The following is a 24,578-nucleotide window of genomic DNA, read 5'->3' on the forward strand; positions in this document are numbered from 1 at the left end:
GAAAAAGTGTTTCTGCTGCATATGTAGCTTCCGATTTTATAACTGTGTTTTAGTGTTTTATTTTTGCACTTATTGATAAACCTTTCTTTTTATTAATTTTTTTATGTTATTTTCTTTTATTTTTTATTTTTATTATTATATTCATATAGTAATGGAATTAATTTGTCCAAGATTACCTAATGTTATCTATCAACTGTAATCTTTTAAATTTATGCATTTAATCCATTAAATCACAAACAATATTCTGGACCTGATGATTTTCATTGCTTTCATGACATTAACAGATTCAGTTTTGACATAATTTCCTTTTTTTTTTTCCAACAAGTTCCATTGATTTAACTTCAATCAATGAGCCTAATATGATTTAAATCATTAATTTCCCTAAAATTATATTAATTGAAAATTTTTATTTCAAAATGTATTTAGAGATATCTTTTCAATAGAAATTTCTAGACAATGATGAATTGAGATTTCTTATATTCATGGCAGAACTGAAAAATCCAACCAACAAATGTATATCATAAATTTCAAGAATATTCAGTGAAATCATTCTATATAACATTCATACTACCACATACACTCTTACGGTATGCATATATTATATTAATATTTAACAGGTGTTCGGGTTTCCTTATTTTTAAATCATATTTATTTCTAGGGTGGATTTCAGAACTTTGGTGACTTTAACTTCAATAAATCGTTCTGTTATTGCACCCAAACTAATGATTAGTGATTGAAATAGAAAAAAAATCATTTTAACAGACAATTGAATGAATTTCTCATTGGTTCCAAGGGATAACTTTTAAAGATTCTCGATGATCAGCCGTCTCTCACAAATACGTAATATCTCGCAACATTACAAATATCTCCTCAGAGATTATTATTTTTGACTGAGTGTACATTATATTGATTATTATAAGAAATAGCACACGTTACTTCTCTGCAACTTACACATGCTTAAATAACTTCATCATATATTTGCATAATACGACACGAATGTCATAATCACCACAGTCACGGGTGAGCAAACATTCCTCATGCTATCTAGTCTTAGAACAGGCCTCAGCATTCAACGACTTCTGTGTCTGGACGCACATTCACTGCTCCGAGCTCAAGCCGGGTGGGCAGTAGGTCAAAAAGTAGCGTCTGTGAGGACTGAGCATTGAAGTTACATATCGTGGCTGAGCAAGTTCAATGCAGCAGCGTAGCTAAGTCAGATAGTCAACCAGCTTCCCCGTGGGAAGACAAATATTTTGTTTCTGCAAGTGATGATGGTGGATTTACATGCCTCTTGTGTAACGCAACTATATTTGCGAAGAAATATAATATTGAAAGACATTACAAAAGCTAAACATGCGAGCACACATGACATATTGGAAAAAGATGAACGTCTGAAGTTGATAAAAGATTTGAAGACGTGTAAACAGGTACGTTTTTTAATTAGTGTTTATGTTGATATGTATTTTCCAATTTTTGGCATATTTCATTTTGTAAGTTTTTAAGTAGATTTTAACGATAAAATACAAACAGTTTGGTTGTTTAAAATATTATTTGTAAATTTTATTCGAGGTTACTGCATGCAAGTGTTTAAACAACAGATTTTATACTGTATTTAACAACACATGCATTTTCTTTTTAACAGGAAACAACACCGCAATTATAGAATCTAGTTGCTGTCCAAGTAAGCTATAAAAGTGCACATTTAATTGCGAGACAGTGCCAGCCGTTTACTGAAGGACTGTTTTTAAAACACTGTTTACAAATAGCTTCTGAGATACTGACTCCAGAAGAGTCTTTCAAGTTTAATATGCTAAGTCTCTCAGCCTGAACTATAGCTCGCCATATAGAAGAGCTCAGTTTAGATGTAGAATAGCAGCTGCCCCAAAAAATTAAACAATTTATTGCATTTGCGCTGTCCTCAGATGAAAGTACAGGCATAAATGGTCCAGCACAGTTACTGTAGTGATATTATTTGTGGCATGGACAAAAATCTGTGTGTTACAGAGGAGTTTCTGGATATAACAGCATCAAAGAACACCACTACTGGGAAGGATATTTTTGCATTTGTAGAAGAAGCTGTTCAGAAAGTACAATTGCCTTGGCGGAAACTAGTATGTGTTGCTACAGATGGAGCTCCCAGTGTGGTGGGTAGAACAACTGGTTTTGTTTCCCGTCTGCAGTCCAAACTACAATCACAAGGATTAACCATGTGCCCTGTACACTGTGTGCTTCATCAGGAAGCATTGTGCGCCAAAATATGATGGTATGAAGAAATTATTGCAGTTGTCGTTAACATACTTAATTTCATCAGATCATCTGGATTGAATCACCGACCGTTTAGGGAATTCTTAAGAGACCTTGAATAGGAACATTCAGGCGTACCATACTTTTGTGCCGTAAGGTTGTTAAGTAAAGGTTTGACCCTTCAATGATTTTTCAAGTGCAGGGAAGACATCAAACTATTTCTTGATATGAAAGGTAAATGTTATTCCAGAAATATCTGATCCTTCGTGGATTTGAAATCTTCCATTCCTAGCAGTGTGCACTACTCTACAAGGAAACAACAAACTTATTACTTTCATGTTTAGTTAAATCGTTGCCTTCAAAATGAAGCTAGATTAGTGGAGTTGTAATCTTCACTCCTGAAATCTAATGCATTTCAAAAACATGCTTCGGATATTGAGGATGAAAATTTCGCAAAATATGTTGAAAATCTCTCCTGTCTCTACACTGAATTTTCATTGATGATTCACAGACCTAAATTCCTTAGAAACAGACTTTCTGCTATTCTTGACACCATTTTCCTTATATATTGATGATGTCCCTGGCGATGTATTGTACAACCAGAAGTCATTGATCTCATGTGTAATCCGACACTGAAAGATATTTTTAGAACTTCACATACAAACATGTTAGAATTCTATAAACATTTACCTCAAGACTGCTTCCCTCGTCTCCATCAAAGGGCTGCAAAGATAATTTCTATGTTTGGAATGACATATTCATGTAAGCAAGTCTCCATCAAAGGGCTGCAAAGATAATGTCTATGTTTGGAATGACATATTCATGTAAGCAACTTTTTTCAATATGAAAATAACAAAGTCATGGATGCGATCCACACTCAGTGAAGAACACTTGAAATGCACACTGCGCTTAAGTGCTACCAGTGGGTATATGACGACTAGCAACATTGAAAGAAACAGTACTGAGCTCAGCACAGATAGTGATTCACTTGTGTAAAAATAAAAGCATATTTGTTTAGTACCTTTCGTGACAGAAAATGTATATTTTCACATGAAGTTGTTTGAACCTGGTAGCATTATAGTAGAAAAATGTATACAAATTGTTTTTGGTGTCGTACTTACTAGAATTTAAACTATGTTCTCTTTTAACTAAAGCATTTATTATGTTTCTTTTATTATGCGATTGTTATATTTTGATTATGTTTATAAACTTCATTCATGTACCTATCAGTCTACAATGCTTTCTCTAGATTTTGCATTTATTCCACATTGTCCTCTATATTCTGTAAACTGAGCGAAAACCCGTAACATAATGATGCAAAAGCCACAGATTATGCTGTTGAGTCACTCGCCATGTTGCGGGCAGACACAGCCCACTCCTGCTCAGCTGAACACACTTTTGTTGCCTGCGCGCCGACCCCTGCCTTAATATTATGTCTCTTGAGCACATTTTGCCAATTAAACACTCAATCACCTTCATAATTCTTTTAAATCTGTGCAAACATTATTATTATTATTATTATTATTATTATTATTATTATTATTATTATTATTATTATTATTATTATTATTATTATTTCCAAATTATTGAACCATTTAATCCTAAATTCATGAAAATGTCTACGGATGACTGTCTAACAATTATAAGAAAATTAAATTAGAAGATCTTGAATAATCCCATCGGAATAAATATGATTTAAAACCTAAAATCATGATGTTTAACAATATTTATCTGAAATTTTTAATGAAGTAGTCAACAAATTTTTATATCTGATTATTATTCAAAAAGACTGAAATTTACCTGAATAAATAGAAAATGCACAAAATCCATGTATATCCAAAGGATAGATGTATTTCACATGTAACAACAAATCTAGCGAACACATTTAATGGATTGAAGATGAAAAGATACTGAAATTACTCAAATCTAATAAAAATACTATTACAAAGAAGAAATTTATATTACACTCTACTGAAAATGAAGAGATAATATACAATTGTACTTAAATGAGGTGTGATGAATCGGGATATGCAGCGGGTTGGAAATCAACTTATGTTGGGTCCCCTTTAAAATCCGGCGGTCTCTTGGTAGCTTAGTGTCAGCACATCAGACGTGGACACAGCTGCACCGATCAAGTTCTTGCCCTAACTACACATATCGAAGCTGGTTTTCAAGGACAACCAAAATCAACAGCTGTTTTCATCGACTTGACAGGTGCATATGACACTGTTTGGTGACAGGGACTGATCTTCAAACTACTGCAAGTTGTACGAAGTCAAGAAATCGTGAATCTAATATCTAGCATGGTTAGTGAAAGAAAATTCGAAGTACTTCTAGGCAACACTAAAAGCCACAAACGAAAACTAAATAACGGACTACCACAGGGATCTGTTTTAGCACTATTGCTATTCAGTTTGTACATTCATGATTTATCAACCACATCATCAACTAAGTTCATATATCGCACCCTCAGAACAAGACTGTGTAACTCCCAAAAGTTGAATTTTGAGTTACGAACACATTAAAAACTGACATTTTGTCCTCTGTCAAACAGTAAACTTGTTGTAACTGTAAGTCATACTATACCATTCAAAACAGTCAAACAACAGTTTTTAGGTTTTGTGAAATTGTAGAGGTATCTACTGATAAACTGTCATAACTCTATTATGACAGTTTTCCAGCAAAATATTTATACAATTCAATGTAGTAACTTAAGTTACAATAGTTGCTGTTCCATTTTCATTGTTCTCATTATCGGTACGTGTAGAATACAGCAGTTCTTTCATCAAGGTATGTAGAATATAAGGAAGGGGTCACGGGAGAGATGTGTAGTAGCAAAGCGGAGCTATGACGTCGCGTAGGACTCTCGTGCTGAAGCTGCCCTGAACGAGGTAAAGGTAATTCGAATAAGAATCCATGGCATGCAGAGGCTAAGAGCTAATATTGCACTGTAGTGACATATCTGTGGTGTACAAGAAAGCGGGTGTATTTATTTTATGTGTTAAAATGTAAAACGTAGTAATAGTATACACTTTTCAGTATGGTTTGTTTCGCCATTGCAGGGTGCACAAATCATAGCAGCCATGTAAATGAGAAAAACACACACTTTTATGACCATCCTCTTCCAACAGCAGTGACGCAAAGGGTGAAAGCATTGCTTCTCAGCCTCAACGCTTCCGAGGTGGTAAGCAGTTCTGTGTTCCAGTGTGAAGATTTCAATTCAATAGATGTCGTCAAAGGGGAAGAAGGTCAATTCGAACACCCAAAATTACTCCTGCCTACACACGACAACGGTGTATCTTGGCTGAAGAGAAGAGAGAGAATGTCATTATGTGATGGAAATATAATACCTAGAGTGTATCATGCTTTTTATCAATCATTGCCAGTTTCACAGAAAGGAGGTAATATTTTCAACGATGAAGGTGATTCGGTTGAAAATGGTTAGTGTGCACTTTGGTGGAGAATGTAGGCTAGCTACAATTTATAAATATACTTAGTAGATTTTTTTGTTCAAATGAATTATTATTTACTGTGCATTTATTTTACATAGACTACACTAGTATCTTTGTATTGTATTTCTTGTTTTAACACATTGCGGACCGGGTGCCCTTCACCCCATGCACAGCCCTGTTCCCGGCCACTTTCTAACTACCTCCAAACTGGAGTGCATGCATTCAAATAAACTGCCAGAACTTCACTAGCCTTTGAAGGACTACTGTGTTTTATTCTGGAGGCATTCCTGATTAGTAGTTGAATTGCAGTTAGGTAAGTATTTGCTGAAATCTATTTCGGCTCATAGTTTTCCGAAATATATGGTTTTCTATTAGGGGATCAGTTGGCCAGTAATCTTTCAGATACGGTTTCTTAACCTGCCCTATCAATATACACAAAACAATTTTTTAATTTCCCTCCTAGGGACATTAGTCCACTTTGGGTTTTACGGGATACGTTATGAGAATGTGAATTCTGCGCATAGTATAAGTTTGTCTGCTCAGCTACATAATGAAAAAGTCCTCACAAACATAAGTACTGATACTTGTCCTACGTTTCCAGGTTCATTAGGCCATACCTTTATATCAGGAGCACGTTCAAAATCCTCTGGCCTAGGTTTACTGTTGTCCATAACCTAGTCGTCAGAAAACACTATATTATTTACAATATTTAGAATATTTACACCCGTAACACAATTATGAGACTCGTCCTGCGCCACACGAGTTCCACACCTTGAAGATAAGGATATCTAATCGTCATCACTTGAAACATTTCCGTTAGAATGTATTTCGTCGTCGAACTCTAAATATTCAGCATCACTTCAACATTCTGAGCCTGTATCAGCACATAATACGCGAATAATTTCATCCCTGTCTAAACACGTGCGATCCCTGAGCGCTGCCATCTTGCATGGCTCTTCAAACTTTGTCAACATGTTGTCAGGAAATGCAAAGAAAAGCTATGATATGAAGAATAATCGAAAAGAAATGCGACTATCGATTGTGTAGAACCATACATAAGAGTTCTAGCACCCTTGACCTCCAAATAGTTCTGGTATATATCGAAAGATAGCACTAAACTTCAGTCTGCTGCTAACACGAGATAACTCGGGACCGGTCCGCAACGTTCGGCCAGGCAAACACGAGTTTTCTCGGGACCGGTCCGCAATGTGTTAAGTTACAATTTGATACAAAACTAAATTTTATAGTACTATTTATTCTTTTTATTTAAAGCATTTATAGTATTTAGTATTTATTGGATTTATTGGACCTACAGGCCTTCTCCCAATACAGAGTTCAAATCCTTGATAGCCTAAGCAAACAAAACCATATAGAAATTGAAAACAAATTGCCAACGCTCAACACACTACCGGAGAGCCATTGGCCATGTGAATAAAGTTGAAGCATTTATTTCCCATTTAATATTAGGACATCTGAACTGTAATAGTATTCACATTAATAACACTTTATTTAAATCCTCATGATGTCTCAACTCACTACTGTGTGTTTCCTACTGTTTTGTATGACTGATGTAATATTTTCATTTCAACAATATACCAACACAAACTGTCATAACTATAGTTTGTTGTTTATTTCATTTTATCTTATTTGTGTACATTGAATCTAAAGAGTTTCATTTCCAGGTGCCAGATTGATACACAAGTGTGAGTAAAAACATTCTAGTGTCAATCTTAAAAACCTAAATTTTGAAGTGCATTTGAAATATTTTGTCGCAATTTACCCAAAACAGTGATTTGGTAGTTACGACAGTCTTGTTCTGAGGGTGCGATACACTGATGACATCACACTAGTAGCACAAGAGCAATAACTTTGAAGACGGTGAACAAATTCTTACGGAGGACCTCAAGAAGATCTCAACTTTCTTTGAGACCTGGAGATTGATCCCCAGCACAACAAAAACTGAAGTCTTGCTTCCATCTAGTGAATCATGCTGCAAACTACAAACCAAGAGTTCTGCTCAGTGGATGAAAGCTGAGGTACAATCCTTTCCCAAAATATCTTGGTGTCACTTTTGATAGAACCCTGAACTTCAAAGAGCACATCACTAAGCTTTCTCATAAAATTGCCACAAGAAACAACATATTGCATAAGCTCTGTGGTACCTCCTGGGGAGCCTCTGTTGATTGTCTACGCTTAACTGGCATCAGCCTTGTCTAGTCGGCTGCTGAGCACTGTGCTCCTGTCTAGTTGGAAAGTGTACATGTGAAGAAGGTAGACACAAAATTGAAGGATACTATGCGTTGCTTTACTGGTACTATCAAATCAACTCCATGTCACTAGTTACCTGTGCTGAGTCACATCCCTTCACCCCACTTAAGGCAGAAGCAAGCTCTACTAAGGGGAACCAAGAAAATCTTTGCATCACCCTCTTTGCCTCTGCACCAAGAATTCTATCATCCGTCAGATAGCAACTGCAATCAAGAAGACCAGCAAGTGTCGCTGCAGGGCAACTAATTGCGGATGGATTTGACCTAAATAAAAGCTGGAAGCATGAGTGGTCAACAAAAACATTGGGAAGAAGTATCCACCATCTTGATCCCACAAAGAAGCCAAACTGTTTTGACTTACCAAGGAATCTCTGGTGCCGTATCAACAGGTTAAGGACTGGACATGGTTGTTGCAATTACTACAGGTACAAGTGGGGTTGGATCAGTTCACCAATGTGCGATGGTAACCTGGAAGAACAGACGATTGAGCACCTGGTCCAACGCTGTCCTCTTCATTCGTACCCTGGCACTCCTGACGATTTGTTCGCTTTCACACCCGGTTTAACTGAATGGCTGAGAAGGATGGACTTTAAGATTTGATTTTGCCTTGTATATATACATTGTATAAAATAACCATACGATTAAATAAGTAAATAAATAAATAAATAAATAAATAAGCACATCTTGGCGATGAAATCCCTCGCTGGGTATACCATGATGACTTCTGATGTTCCTGTTATTTGGAGTTTGATGATATGATGATCCAGGCGATTCACATGTACACACATTTCGTTAGCACTCCACATTCTGAAACTAAAATAAAAATTAGCGTATGCTCGGAACAAGTATCCTTGAGTGTTCATTTTTAGCATAGATACTTAACTTAGTTCAGCCAGAAATCCAATTTTCAGCCACTATTTAACTGAATAAGGTCATTAGTTCAACTTATAAATGAAGAATGTAAATTAACGTGATTGTCATTTCATTCACGGCAAAAGTGTTTGGCTTGTATTGAGAAAATGTACACATTTCATGATTCCAAAGTCTGTAGCTTAGTACGCCGACTGATATATCAATTCTTATAGAGTAAATGAGCCAACATGAGAAAATTAGCCAAATGAGAGTAACTAAATTACACGACATTTTATTTCCTCGTATTCCATATGGTAGGATAATCACTGTCCAATGGTAATATTTCTTCTTGGTGTATAACATGTTTCATTGGTTCGAAGCTCAGGCGACAGATTTTTAGAGGACACCTTGGGCAGACTTGACCTTGGAATGCGTACGGGAGTAGCGAGTCACATGATGTTATAACAAGCATTACGATATCTCTCACTTACCAGCAGCACTGGAGACTGGTAAAGTTCAAGGTTAAAGCCATCCCCTTGAACAAAACTGATCAGCTTGAGTTTGTAACACACACAAATTATCGCCATTACAGCAATCCTTTAAATATACCGTAATTTTGCCCTAATATAGGGGTACAATACTAAAGATGGGGTCTAGTGTTGATCTTCCATTTTGAAAGCCATATTGCCTTTCTTGTAATTATCTTTGCATCTTTTATCTCATTCTTCAAATATTTTTGCTACCTGAGATACGATTGTGATTCCTCGATAACTATCGCATATCTTCCTGTTCTCCTCCTTAAATATAGGTATTGTTACTACTTTATTCCAGGCATTTTGTACTGATTTTTCTTTCCATATACATCTAAATAGCCTATACAGCTATTGTAGACTAACAGGTACTGCTGCTTTTTTTTTTTTTTTTTTTTTTTCATTTTTTTTTTTTTCATTTTTTTTTTTCATTCCCACACACATTTCATCCAATCCTGCTGCTTTTTCCCACTTTCATTCATTTGCAGTTTCCACATCTTCCATTGTGATTTCACTCTTGAATTCTGTCCCCTCGCGCACTAATTCTATCATCTCAATAACACCCATTTTCATATTCAAGGGTTATCTCCTCTGGTTGTAGTTCTGATACATTCATAGGTAACATAAAATAAAATAAGGGAACTATATGTGCACGTCATCCCAATATTTCAGATCCTGAAGCTTATTCTTTCGGGTGAGTCTGTACCGAAGGATGGCAGAAGCACGCTTCATTAGATCCTGACCTGGGAACCGAACTTCAGATTTTGGAGAAGGAGAAGAAAAACTCTATTGATTGAAGACAAGATGCGGACAATTGATGGCCTAATGGGGGAGAAGTGTGCTGTGGATGATATGATGATTCATTTGAGAGAGGACAGCAGCAGTGCCACTGGTAGCTCACAGATAATGATGGCTTCATTGTTGGCAGTGACATGTCCGGTGTAGAACCATTGCAGTAACTGAAGCAATTCCAGGCTACTCTGATGCCCCTTGTCGCCACACCATGTGTCACAAGTTTTGAGCCCCTAGGACTGACCTATAGCCTATTTCCACCGTGCTTATTGGTAATAAAGTGGCAACATTTTTCAGATGTGGTGTTCTGATTAAGTACAGTATAAATGTACTGTACTCAGTACTTTATAAGATAGCATTTTCAAGTAACCATTCAGCCAACATAGGCATGATAACACATAGAAGTGAAATCTGATGCTTTATCTCTGTGTACACAATGTTAAGTGGTTTCTTAATGTGTCATTGATTATTAAATTTCAACATGTGTTTGTATGGTTAAGTAGACGACCAACAAGTCTTATCAGCTTATTCGTCTATTCATCTTTATTATCGACAATGTTAAATAAGTCCAAGAAAAATGTGGAGGAGTGTTCTGTAATTGCTGGTGCAGAACTAAATGTAAATCAGAGTTCAAAAATGAACAAGTGGGAAACAGCTAAGTTGATTTCTATGAAACAAGCATTGAATTAAAACCTATTTCATATTTAGTTATTTCAAAATATTTCTTCTTACTGAGGTAACTGAATGATGTTTTGCCATTAAGAAAAGTAAAAGGAAACTTCTATATTGCACGTTTTTGAGCAACACCTAACAAAAAATGTATCTGCGTGACCTGGTAACTGTAGCGAGAGCGAGGCTCCCTACTTCCTGAGATGGCTCCGCACGTCGCATTCGCTCTCTCACTTCCACTATGCGAATGACGTGTGGACGTACTTTGCAGACTCTGTGGACAGATTTTACGAAGACTATAATGAACAGATTTATTTGCACAAACAATGTGCACAATATAATGCACAGTCATATTAATTAACAGATCATCAATATGGACAATCATGAAATTTGTATCGCATGACAAACAATGTGACATGATAAAGCTTAGCACAAGCTCCAGTTGGAAGAATGACCCTATCCAACAATAAACACTTATATGGAATAAAAATGTTTAACACAAGATGGATTTTAAGAAAATGGTCATGATCTAAAACAAATTTTCTTTATAGATTTGTTGTTATATATGTATATCTGCACTGCATTCATGAATGATTCTAAAAATGTCTTTCCAACCAGAGTATAAAGTAAGTGTAAACAAACCACAGGACTTCAACTGCTTCACACTTCCTTCTTCATCCACCTACCCAGTAAATAGTCCATTTCTAAATTTCAAAATATGGAATTTTTCTAAAATTGTGAAGTATAAAGTATTGAATGCAAAAGTATTTTATTGATTAAAAATACAGTAATATTATTGTTCTAAGTTTCTGGTCAATATTCTGGTCAATATTTTAAACATCCTACATCTGCTACTGAAAATCCCTGTTTATCTGCTGTAGCAACTGGCCTGCAAGGAGTTTTCGCATGCATGAGTGCACAACCTTAATTCGGTTCGTGACACAGACAGTTTCCAACTGGTGTTGAAAAACAATAAGAGGTGAACCTCTGAAAAGTGGAGAGAAGGCGATTGTGTAAAATGTATTTAACAAGTTTGTGTAAGAATATCCTGATTGTATACTTATTGCAGAATTAACAGAGTTCCCTGGTGTGTCTGTTGTGAGTCTTTACAGTGCACGAAAACAATCATCCATCACCGGTTGTATTACTAACCATGGTGAAAAGAGACCACGTGTAAGAATTGTTTTGGATGAGTTGTGTGGTGAATTTGTTCATACTGCTACCTGGTGGAAAATGCATGCATGTTTTAAAGACAATGAACCACCTACAGTTAACAAAGTGTTATAACCTGTTAATTCTGATCATGAATTACCAGATTTTAAAATAATTTACCCTTTACATGCTACAAAGGGAAATATGGTTAGAGTTCATCAGCAGAAATCAAAAAGTGTCTTAGTGGACAGAGATAATATGATATATTGTGGTGCAGGTGTTACCTCCGCTGGGAATTCGGATTAATAAAGTCGTAAGTAGGCCTACTTGTTAATTTTTATGGCAATGATAATGATTTTTGCTATCTCAGGTGTGTTCAGGCAAAGTGGCTATATCCGTCAGTGTTCACATGTTCACATTTAATAAAAGAGCATCCAGTGAGACACGTGAACTCTGCAGAGTGATATGTAATGTTTGTGTACGCCTACTTTATTCCTTCATTGAAATAGTTTGTTAAATTATCAAAGATAGACCTAGTTTTTTAGTATTTTCATATAAGGCAATTTAATATTTATGTTACCAAAAAAATTATGAAACCAAGCTCAATAGCTGGAGTCGCTTAAGTGCTGCCATTGTCCGGTATTTGAGAGAGGGGTTCGAACCCCACTGTCGGCAACCCTGAAGGTAGTTTTCCATGGTTTCCCATTTTCACACCAGTCAAATGCTGGGGCTGTACCTTAATTAGGCCACGGCCGCTTCCTTCCCACTCCTAGCCCATCCCTTTATGATCATCGCCATAAGACATACCTGTGTCGGTGTGACGTAAAACAACTTGTAAAAAAAATATATATATAAAACATGGTTATCATTAGCTGCAGTGGACCTTTAGTATCCAATTGGAGTTGAAATCTATTTGATACTGTTGATAGCAACCACATAAGAGTAAAATTATTTTTTATGAGTAATTCTACCTTAAAATTTAGTTTTGGCCAGTACCATCATGAACTATCTAATGATCTAGGGAACTCGGATAAAAGTGGAAACTTTTCTTAACTCATTATTCTTAAAACAGTTGCAGGGAAAGAACCTACCTATACTACATGGATGAGCATGTAGTGTAGACTTCCATTCAGAAATATTGAATAGATATTCAGATTATTACATCTCTAATGAAAATGATATAGTACTGTTGCTAGGTTCACTAGTGATCCACAGACTGCATTGCAGAATCACCGTTGACGATTTGAATGATTGGGTAGAAGTTGACAATGGTGAACCTGTTTCAGATTTTAAAGGATATAAATTTTCCACTGAGAAGAGGTGTGGTAATGAACTGAGTACACACATGTCTGGAAAGGAATTTCATGGGTTAATGAGCCTAAGTGAACCAAATAATGCTAAATCATTTGAGGTGTTCAAATACAAATACTGACTTTTCTTCCCCCACAGTTTCTTCAGGACTACTTATTGCTTGAGAGAAACGTTGCAGGTTTATGTTTCATGCCCCTGTTTGCATTTCACCACTACGAGGAATCATCGTTGTGCGAATTTAACTTGTGATATCTATACACCTAAACCCTAAGGAATTGTTTGTGTATGCTCCTTACTGACATTTCTAAAGGAAGATCTCAGTGCAGAGATTCCATTAATGTGTATATAGTCAACTCAGCCCTGAGGTTTCCAGCCAGCTAGCTTTGATGTACACGGAAGGGGGTCTGTATTTTATTTCAGTAGAAGGAAGGCCGCCCGGCCAAAAAACAGATGTTGCCAAATCTATCATCTTCTCTCTCACTCTCAGCCACGTCCTCTCACTTGTTGAAGTCAGTTTGGCACTTCTTCATATTCGACTTAAAATCCTTACATTGTTTTTGCTATCCTCGATGATTACATTGTCCATCCCTCAATTAAGAATACCTATTCATCAGTTGCTTTGTTAGACACATGGGGGACATGGCCAGTACCTCAGAATCGATGTTTGTTAATCTTAGCCTTGGTGCGAATTGTACTGACCTCTTCCAAGATACATTTGTTTGATCCTAGACATTTTAAGTATTTTCTGTTTTTTTTCCTGGCATTCATAAGTAATAGCTTGGTCTGGACACTAAGATTATGGTGGTTTGAAGACCCTTTCAACAAGACAACCAAATGTCACACCAATGCATTTTACCCGGTGCTGCCTTTCTGCATCCATGTTAGCATTTTCAAAACATTGCTTCCTAGGTAAGGAAAGTGTTCATTGTTATGTAGGTTGTAGGTCTAGTGCTTAATTTCAGCCAGAACAACTTTCTGGCACCTTCCAGGGATATTTTTTGCACAGTATTTTTAAGGGGATTGCTAAAAAAAGTTGCTGGAACATATTGAAACACCAAAGATTTAAAATATTGCCCTACATGTGTATGATTTCTCATTATAAATCACTAGTTTTAAAGTATCAAAACTTGTGAATTATGCAGGGTGGGGAAGGGAGAAGGGGGGTGGAATGTGTGGGTATGCATTCCGGTGCTTAAAATTTTAGAAATTAAGCACTATGTAGGGCCTCACCACTGACCATGATGACAGGAGCTGGGTCATTGGAGTTTTGTGTGGGATGACAACATGCATGCTCCCATTGCAAATCTGTGATCTCCTTAGATTGTTGTTGTACATTACAGCCTTTTACTGTCTCTTGAAAGACGCTTGTGTGCGAGATCTTTTAACATGGAAATATTGGTACTGAGTAGTACTCATTATTGAATTCCTTCTTTGCTGGAATGCTGGATACTCATAGGGTGGGTTTTTTTTTCCTCTCTCTCTCTCTCTAATTTGTTTAGTAATTTTCTGTAGCCAACCGAGCTCGATAGCTGCAGTCGCTTAAGTGCGGCCAGTATCCAATATTCGGGAGATAGTGGGTTCGAACCCCACTGTCGGCAGCCCTGAAGATGGTTTTCCGTGGTTACCCAATTTCACACCAGGCAAATGCTGGGGCTGTAACTTAATTAAGGCCACAGCCGCTTCCTTCCCACTCTTAGCCCTTTCCTGTCCCAGCATCGCCATAAGACCTATCTGTGTTGGTGCGTCGTAAAGCAACTTGTAAAAAAATATATCTGTAGTCTATATTATTATGTTTTTCTTGTGTAGTTTTGATCTTCACTTGTGATTTTTATTCTTTATCTTATTATTATTTTTGATGTTTTAATGCACTTATAGTTTAAATCTGATAGGCCTACGTGAAGAAGGGATGTATCTGGGCTCAGGCCTGTGTACCTTCATGTTGTCAAATAAATAAATAAATAAATAAATAAATAAATAAATAAATAAATAAATAAATAATTGGTATAGTCACCATTAGTTTCTAATGGCTGATTGAATCTCATGCATCTAGGAGGAATGTAAATGTTCATCTTCTGCAGTAATTCAAAGCATTTTATATGTTAGTTAATTAGTTTATAAATGAAATTAGTATTAAAATGTTCCACTGCATTCCTAAAGAGATTGTAATTTCAAAGAGTTTTCCAGTTTGTTATAATCTATGGAGTCCTATGGGATACCAGTTATGTTAGAATACACCAACGAGCCATTACATTAAGACCATCTACTTAGCCTCCAAAACAGCGATCACTTCGTGGGATAATGATTCACCGAAGATGCGGAGATACCCTGGGGTATCTCATACCACAAGCATGTCAGTAGGTCATCCTGTTGGTGTACACTGCAGGAGAGTAGCATGTAGCTTTTTCAACTCAAAGAAAAAATGTTCACGGGATTCAAGTAAATACCCTATCATGTTTCTTAAACCAGTTCTTCACAATCCTGGCAAAGTGGCATGGTGCATTTTCCTGTAGGAAGTGGCTGTCACAACCAGGGAACACTGTTGATATGAACAGAACAACTTGGTTCCCAATAACATCCAGACACAGGATAGCTGTCAGAAATTGGTGTACCAGAATAATGAGCTCCAGAATGTCCCATGAAAACATCGCCCAGACCATTGCACCTCTTCCAATGGCCTTCCTACGCCCAACAGTGCAACCAGTTGCTATAGCCTCCAATGTTAATCAGCATACACGGACTTGTATTTTTGTGCGATGAACCAGGAATTTTGATTCATTTTACCAGACGACCTTTTTCCAATCATCTGCAGTCCAGTGTCTTTGATTTTGTTCTCATCTTATGTACTGCTATTGGTGGAATGCGGTCATAATGTGGGAAAGACTGGATCTTTGACTCTGCAATCCCATGCACAGCAGTGTTTGCTGAATCGTATGCTGTAATCATTGCCCGAGTAACTACTGTTGCACTTCTCAGGGACTTCTCAAACTCTGGTCCTGCAGTCAGTTCGAACAATACAAGATAGTCTTTGCTGGCGTCTGGTATCAATGAGCCCCTGTCGACAAACCGGTGAACGTGTCATCATTTGCTCACCATTGCACTGCTCTCGGTACCTGTTCACAACAAACTGCGCTATTGCAGAAATGCTGGTTCGAAGGCACCAAACCATCACAAATTTTACCTCTATCAAATTCAGAGAGATCACCTGCTTTTCCTGTTCTGACACTGAAAACACAACTAATGGTGAGCCTATAGATATCAGCCTATATCATGCTGCCATCATATCACGTGTACCCCTCTGTGCTCCAGACGCAGTAATAATTCCCATGGTCATAAATGTAATGGCTCATCAGTGTAAATATGTAAAAATTTATGTTGGACACACTATCCTAGATAGGGAAACAGTATAGTTAGGATTTCATATCTGAGTACTTGAAGGGACACTTTTAATAATCCTAGCCACTTATTACTGAATTACCACCACCACAGTAACACAAAGTATCAGGACTGCATTTGAATAAGAAACTGGAAATGACAAGAAAACTGGAAATGGCAGTGTGTTATTCCCATTTAACAGAATTCTGAATTGGTCAAATCAGCAAACAGGAACAGATGTGTTGTTATTGCTGTTGATTCATATCAGGAATGTGAAACATATTTAGTCTTCAGGCCCATGTACTTTGTAAATGACTTTAACAAAAATGACTCGCAGGCTATTATTAAAATTCACTTTATTTTACTTTACTTTTTTGTAAATTTACACTTCACCAGTTTTCATTTTGTTCTGTTCACCTGTATGCCTTAACTAGTCAAAAACCTTCTAAACCCTGCATTGGAAATTCAATCTCTGTTAGAGTATATGTAATTTAAAGTGTAAAATGTGGCATAGTAATGTTAGTTGGTAGTAATGCTAATAGGTTAATCAATGAATTAAGATAGCCACAGAACATTCTGGGTTACTGCTGAATATGTTCTCTCATTTTCTCATTGTCAAAGTGAACATAAAAGTGAACTTAAGTTTATTGTCATCTGGAAGGAAGATGATTCTTGACTTGAAATGTGGGAACTTTGTCATGAATTCCAAGTTTCAAAGTCTAAATTTGTGAATTTTAGTGTATTGTTTGTTTTAATCTACCTTCACTCACTACTAATTTCCAGTTACGACTATACTCAAGAGTTACTTTATTGTTACTTTTGTTGTACAACAGTTTGATTTCAGACATCTGATTTGTTTTCAGAGCTGACAAGTGCCGAGTGATGGACAGTAAGATGCGGCCTCTTTGGCTTGTTTTTGAAAATGATGACCCCTATGGCGATGATATATACATCATATTTAAAAACGGAGATGACTTGCGCCAAGATATGTTAACTCTTCAGATGTTACGCATCATGGATAAGCTATGGAAGAATGAAGGACTTGATCTGAGGTAATACTTGGAGTTAATTTCTTATTCGTAAAGTTATGCCTATAAAGAATAAATATCTGATAAATATTCATGTGGGACCTTGGCTGCTGCTTTGACCGCCTGATCGTCTTATTAGTGGGAACTATTTTTACTGGCTCATGAACTGATAAAGTTTCTTATCATATAAATTATTTCCATTTTTTTGTAGGTAGTGAAAGGTTGATGAATTTCTTGGATCTTCTTCACTTCAGGAAGAACTAGCTAGGTCGTTGGTGATTACCCACTTCTCTGTACGCTGTGGTATCTTGCGATCGTAATTAGTTTTTAAAAAATTGTAAGGAGAGCATTACCGTTTATCGATGAATTTTAAATCTATACATACAGTAAAATCTCAATGAATGAATGCCAGTACAACAATAATAATCTCTGTGGCAATAAAATATTCTGGTCCTGCATTCATTTCTAACACATTTTGTGATTAAGTGATGTTCCTGATGTAGTGATAAGATGTCTGTAATTTTTTTTTTTTTTTTTTTTTTCTCCATTGATATATTTACCTTGTGATACTAACAAACCATGAAAGAATTAGAAAAAGATATCCCAGTCATCTGAAGAGTAGCGTCGATCCCTCCAATCTTGTCCTTGCTCTCTGGAGAACCATGCACAGACTTCATAACAGCATCCCTAGAAGGTGAGGAGTAAAGATTACTACTGCTACTGCTACTACTACTACTACTACTACTACTACTACTACTACTACTACTACTACATTCCTTAAAAATCATGTGTGCAGACTTACAAAGAAAAGGAAAATGATGGCTGATTTTGTGCAGAAAGAGAACTGCCTTTTGAAACAAAAATATATTTTCCTTATTTCACTTGAATATCCATCTCTCAATCCATTCATACAATACAGTTCTGTATTACGGTATGTCATGATAACAAAATCGTGCAGCTATACTGAGGGGTCCAGGTGGTAGGGGTATGACCTTATGGACCTAAGTTGATCGGATCAGTCCCAGCTCAGGATATTGGTATTTGGAGATGCTGAAATGCACCAACCTTGTGTTGGTAATTTTACCGGTGCATAAGAGAACTCGTGCAGGATTGAATATTGGCACTTTGACATCTCTGAGAATCCTAAAGTGGTTAGTAGAACATAAACCCAGTAACTTTTTTTTTTCCCCCTAGCGGTTAACATCGCACTAACATATCGAAGGTTTTCGGTGATGCAAAGATGGGAAGTCGCATTGACACAGATAAGTCATATGGTGACGATGGAAAAGAAAAGGGCTAGGATTGGGAAGATAGCAGCCATGGCGTTAATTAAGATACAGCCCCAGCATTTGCTTGGTGTGAAAATAGGAAACCATGGAAAACCATCTTCATGGCTGCCAATCATGAGATTCAAATGCACCATCTTTCAAGAGCAAGTTACCACATGAATGCCTTGCTCAGCAATATTGGTGTGTTTCATAGCGAGTGAGAATGTTTTCAAGGTTGATGGGCTCCTGAATGTGTCTGTGGGTCTTTTAGGAAGATCATAGGTGTATGCTGAAGATGAGAGAAGATTGTGTGCTTGTTTTGAAATGCGATTGATTTTGTGCAGACCAGGGTGGTGTGTGGTTATGAAGGTTACTGGTTTAGGTTGCTTGTGGAGTCTGGGGAGAGAATTCATGGGTCAGAATATCTGGTAGTAAACCATCCAGGGCAAACAAATTTGTTCAGTCCGTAATGACCGCGCCTCCAACAACAACAACCTGAGGAAGGCCTTTAATGTTAGGGGTTAACCCATTTAATTGCCCACCAGATTTCCCAAGCCATGAATTCTGTCCCAGACTCAGGGGACTTATCTGTCTCTGACTGGCTGAGGAAATATCTCCCAATGTGTGTGCAGAAGGAACTAAGTTACAAATATAAGACTCGCTTGCTGGCCAGCAATTAATGTCTTTTGCGATGAAGCAACACATCACAGTGGTAACTGTGTTTTTGCAATACTTTTAGGAACTTTTTTTTTTAGATGGTGAAATTTGCTAGCAACTATATCTAGGCTCGTGTAGTAGTTTCTTACAAGCAGCAAAGGCAACCATATATCGGGCAGTTTTGTAGACTTTAAATTAGACTTTAAATTACTTCAATATTGATTTCAACAATGTTAAAGCTATTTATACTGACTTTATATGTTGAAACGTGTATCATTTCTATGGTTTTACCTGCTGGTTCCATAAGTTCAATTTGTTAGGAGAAATATGGTAGAAAAGTTTAAAAGAACTAAACAAGTTTGTCTCTGGGCTCAAGAATGTGTTCCAAAATGCACGAAAGTTAAAAAATCAGCCCTGAAGATCGTTTACCATGGTTTTCCATTTTCACACCAGGCAGATGCTTAATTAAGGCCACGGTCGCTTCCCTCCTGCTCCTAGCCCTTTCTTATCCCATTGCCGCCATAAGACCTATCTGTGTTGATGCAACGTAAAGCAAATCGTGAAGGAAAAAAAATATCTTACACTCTACATCCAAGTCCGAGCATCTCCTGAGCAGTTTTCCTCCTCTGTTGGTCTCACGTTACCCTACTGCCAAAGCCAATTCATATGCACAGCTGCATCCAACGTGTTCATCTCTGACTGACAAAATTCCAGTACCTCAGCATCTCCGAAAGCCGGAAAAGTAGTTAGCGGAACATAAACTTTTTTTTCCCGGCTACATGGTTAGCATGCTGGCCATTGGTCCAGAGGGTTCCAGATTTGATTCCCGGCTGGGTCAGTGATTTTAACCTTAAATAGTTCATTCCCTTGGCTCAAGGAATGGGTGTTTGTGCTGTCCCCAACATCCCTGCAACTCACACTCCACACATTACATTATCCTCCACCACAATAACACGCAGTTACCTACACATGGCAAATGCCGCCCACCCTAATCAGAGGGTCTGCCTTACAAGGAATGCACCCAGCTAGAAATAGCCACACAAAATTATTATTCCAGGGATTCTGTGGAACACAGAGGTGTAAGAAGGTGCCAGGGTCAATAGGTGGACAGAGGAATAATCGAAGCATAATTTAAAACACTAAAATTTGACATTTTATTTCTTTCCGTTCTTTTCCAACTTTAAACTTGATAAACAAATAACAGTTGAATGGAATAATGTTGAGCTCGCCAGCTCCTGTAACAATAGTGACTTGGAAACCTAAAATAATCAGGTATTATAGAGAAAATTGTTGACGTAATGACTTTGTCACTCAAAAGTTACACTATTACAAAGAGCACTTTTGCTCCACTCAGTTACACTCTAGGAGTCTAAGCTCCAAAATTTACAATATTCTAGCCTCTCAAAAAACATAAGTTTCTAATCCAAATTTTACATTAAATTCCTTTGACAAGAATGTTCACTGTCATTTCAGCTCGACAGTCAGATCCGCAGTAGACAATGAGTAACAATTGTTGTTGTTGTTGTTATTATTATTATTATTATTATTATTATTATTATTATTATTATTATTATTATTATTATTACCAGCAAACATACTCGCTACTTGTTTGTCTGTTATACCTCCAGCTATTAAATAAGACAATCCCCAAAGTAACAACAGTAGCATATTTTGTGTGTTCCAAGAGTGCCTTAAGAAAAGTAGCAATACACCCAGCAATATCTCTAAAAACCGTAAAAGTAGTTAGTGGGATGTAAAAACCAATGATATTATTATTACTCTGCAAAGTACTATAAATTTTAGGCCTTTTCAGTCATAAAATGACCAGGATTTCTCCCCAATGTGGCAGTGGGCTCGTCAGTTGGATTGCCACACCTTTCCAAGATGCTGGCAGCTAGTGCACTGTTGACACACCCCTGCAAGCCACCTTTGTAGGATAATGCAGTGACCGTGAACTGGGTGAGATAGGTACCTCCTTTTATATAAATACCTGCCTTTGGCTTTTATATCAACTTAATTTTTGAAACAGTACGTATTCTATGATTTTTGTATGTTTCAATAACGTGTAGTTTTTCAGATTACATTTTACTGGAGTCTATTAAGACCGTCGTCAATTAACCTTTATTTTTTGAACGTATCGTTTCGGCCTCTTAGGGCAGCGGTTAACACATGTCAGCCTTTCTGGATTTCCAGTACTCCTTGTTCTTCAGACCACTTTGTACCAGTCATCTTCTCTCTCTTTAATCCATGTACCCAAGTCCTGAATTTACTTCTTTCTTGAACCTGTGTGTCAGAGCACCGGCTAGATCCTCCTTCACTGCAGTTGCCCATGGGGTGTTGATGATGGTGCTTGTTGTTTAAAGGGACCTAACATCCAGGTCAGCCCATGGAGTGATACATTTTGAGGTCGTGAGAAATGAAGAACTCTTAGGGATATTCTGGCGTTCGAGGTAGACGACTGTAAAATGTAAGATGGCGCTTCTTCGTAACAAGTGAGTGCTTTTCAAATTTAGAGTACATCTCTGCATTTGACCTCGGGTGATATTCGCCCTCAGAATTTTGACATTCACAAAGGACCTTGCTTAGGAATTTCCTTCCTTTCATTTGGACCCTATCTCACTGTGGTGAGTAAGGGCCAATCATTCAGCAGCATATACGACTTCAAACATACTACTCTGCTATAGTGGCAGTATTTAGCCTGCCATTAAATCGATCTGAACTGATAAGTGGGTTTGCAGAGGTGAAAAGCTATTTCTGTATGATTGGCCTGATATTTCAGAGCTCTATCTCTGATAGATTAAAGGAAATACTCTCCAAGATACTTAAAATGAATGCATCATTTGATTTTAACATATTTGGTATCATATGACAGCCAGACATCATTACTTCAGATTTTTCAAAAGATATCTGGAGACCTACAGTTTCAGCTACTTGTTTAATGTTTCAACCTGGAGGCAGGCTGTGTTGAGGTCATATGCCATTAATCGATCATCATCATCACCACAATCATCTGCAAAAGCAAGGCAGTCGGTGTATAGTACGCGAAACTTTTCTTGAGCCCTGAGCTCCATAGTGCTGAATGCTCAAGAAAAGGTTCGCGTACTATACACTGTTTTGGATCCAGTGCCCAGCCTAATACCACTGTAGGGTAATCTGTTCCTCCATCCTTTCCTGACTTTTTCAGGAACACAGTTGAAAGGAATGGTTGAGAGCCCATTGCCTTGATGTGCACCAGTCTTAATCTCAAAGGATGTACGGATCTCCTGCATGAATTTCACTTGTGAATAGGTGTTTGTCAGAGTTCGTTTGATGATGAAAGGAGTCTTGCTGTCCACGGCGGTATCCTTGAGGATGTCAAGGAGACTGAATAGGTTGATTCAGTCATATGTCTTCATGAAATCAACAAAAGTATTACAAGTGATTTGTCGCAAAGAGATTTTATTTTGATGATACTTTTTAGTGAAAAGATTTGTTCGCTGCAACAGGTCTTACAGAAGCCAGTTGATATTCACCAATCTGTGAATGAACAATAGGTTCGATGTGACTTTCAAGTGCTTTTGACAGGATTTTGTAGGCATCTGTCCCACTAGTTCTCATACTGAGCGAGTTGGCCATATGTTTAGGCTCACGTAGCTGTTAGCTTGTATTTGAGAGATAGTGGGTTCAAACCCCACTGTCGGCAGCCCTGAAGATGGTTTTCCGTGACTTGCCATTTTCACACCAGGAAAAAGCTGGGGCTGTACCTTAAATAAGGCCATGGTCGCTTCCTTCCCACTCCTAGCCCTTTTCTTTTTCATCGTCACCATATGACTTATCTTTGTCAGTGCGACTTAAAGCAATTGTAAAAAAAAGTTGTTCACAACTGCTTTATTGCCTTGTTTTATGGACTGATTACTGGTCTTTAGGAATAGTTCCTGATTCCTATATATTATGAAAGTGTTCTTCCATTTTGGTGGCAAATTTGGGACTGGCTATTTTCAGAAATGGGCAGCTATGGAATCCTTGCCTGACACGTAACAATAAGCAAGATGATTACGAAGATTCTGCTACCAATTATAACTCTCAGCTGACCTATATGATGATGTGGTAGCAATAAAATAGAAATTAGAAAAATAAGAATCCATACTCTGCTACTAATTTGGAGGTGCTGGGCTTCTACAGGATTCTGCGGATGGTCGACCTACGTAGATAAGAAATGTTATGAGTATCCATGAAAGTTGAATAAGTAAATGAAAATCCACAGCCTGTTTTCAGTCATTCGACGGGGTCAGGAATGGAATGAATGAAGCACCCATCTAGCAGCGAGGATAGGAAGTGTGCCGGCTGCAGAAGACAGTTGCATTCCTCTGGGGCAATGATTAATGAATGACAGATGAAATGAAATGTTATTGAAGAGTGTTGCTGGAATGAAATATGACGGGGAAAACCGGAGTACCCGGAGAAAAAAGTATCCTACCTCTGCTTTGTCCAGCACAAATCTCACATGGAGTGACCGAAATGTGAACCACAGAACCCAGTGTTCTTTCAACAGTGTATTTTAATGACGTCCAAACAGTGAACAATAGGTTACATCGCTTTTCATAAGGCTATAAAATTATCAGATATCCCTTTTTTTCATACATACCTACATACCTACATAATCATTATAGACCATTATGCCCTTAAGCGTTCAGTCTGCAAGCCTCTGTGAATTTACTAAATGCCACCACAATCCTCTATTTTCAACTAGTGCTGTGGCCTCATTTAGTTCTATACTTCTTATCTTTAAATCATCAGAAACTGAGTCCAACCATAGTCGTCTTGGTCTCCCTCTACTTCTCTTACTCTCCATAACAGAGTCCATTATTCTCCTAGGTAACCTATCCTCCTACATTCACCCCAGATGACCCCACCACCGAAGCCGGTTTATGTGTACTGCTTCATCCATAGAGTTCATTCCTAACTTAAACTTTATCTTCTCATTCTGAGTACCCTACTGCCATTG

General features: G+C 37.4%; 1 protein-coding gene across 3 annotated transcripts in view; it reads left to right on the forward strand.

Annotated features, from left to right (window-relative positions):
* Positions 1 to 24,578, forward strand: part of Pi3K92E (phosphatidylinositol 3-kinase 92E) — a 344,498-nt gene that overhangs the window by 244,406 nt on the left and 75,514 nt on the right. For all 3 annotated transcript variants that reach the window (XM_067142174.2, XM_067142173.2, XM_067142175.2), the window contains exon 14: positions 17,505 to 17,693. In XM_067142174.2, coding sequence (XP_066998275.1) covers positions 17,505 to 17,693 — 189 coding nt within the window. The remainder of the gene's footprint in view (positions 1 to 17,504; positions 17,694 to 24,578) is intronic.

The sequence above is a fragment of the Anabrus simplex genome, chromosome 2 (genome assembly GCF_040414725.1).
Source record: "Anabrus simplex isolate iqAnaSimp1 chromosome 2, ASM4041472v1, whole genome shotgun sequence".
NCBI classification, from domain to species: Eukaryota; Metazoa; Arthropoda; class Insecta; order Orthoptera; family Tettigoniidae; genus Anabrus; species Anabrus simplex.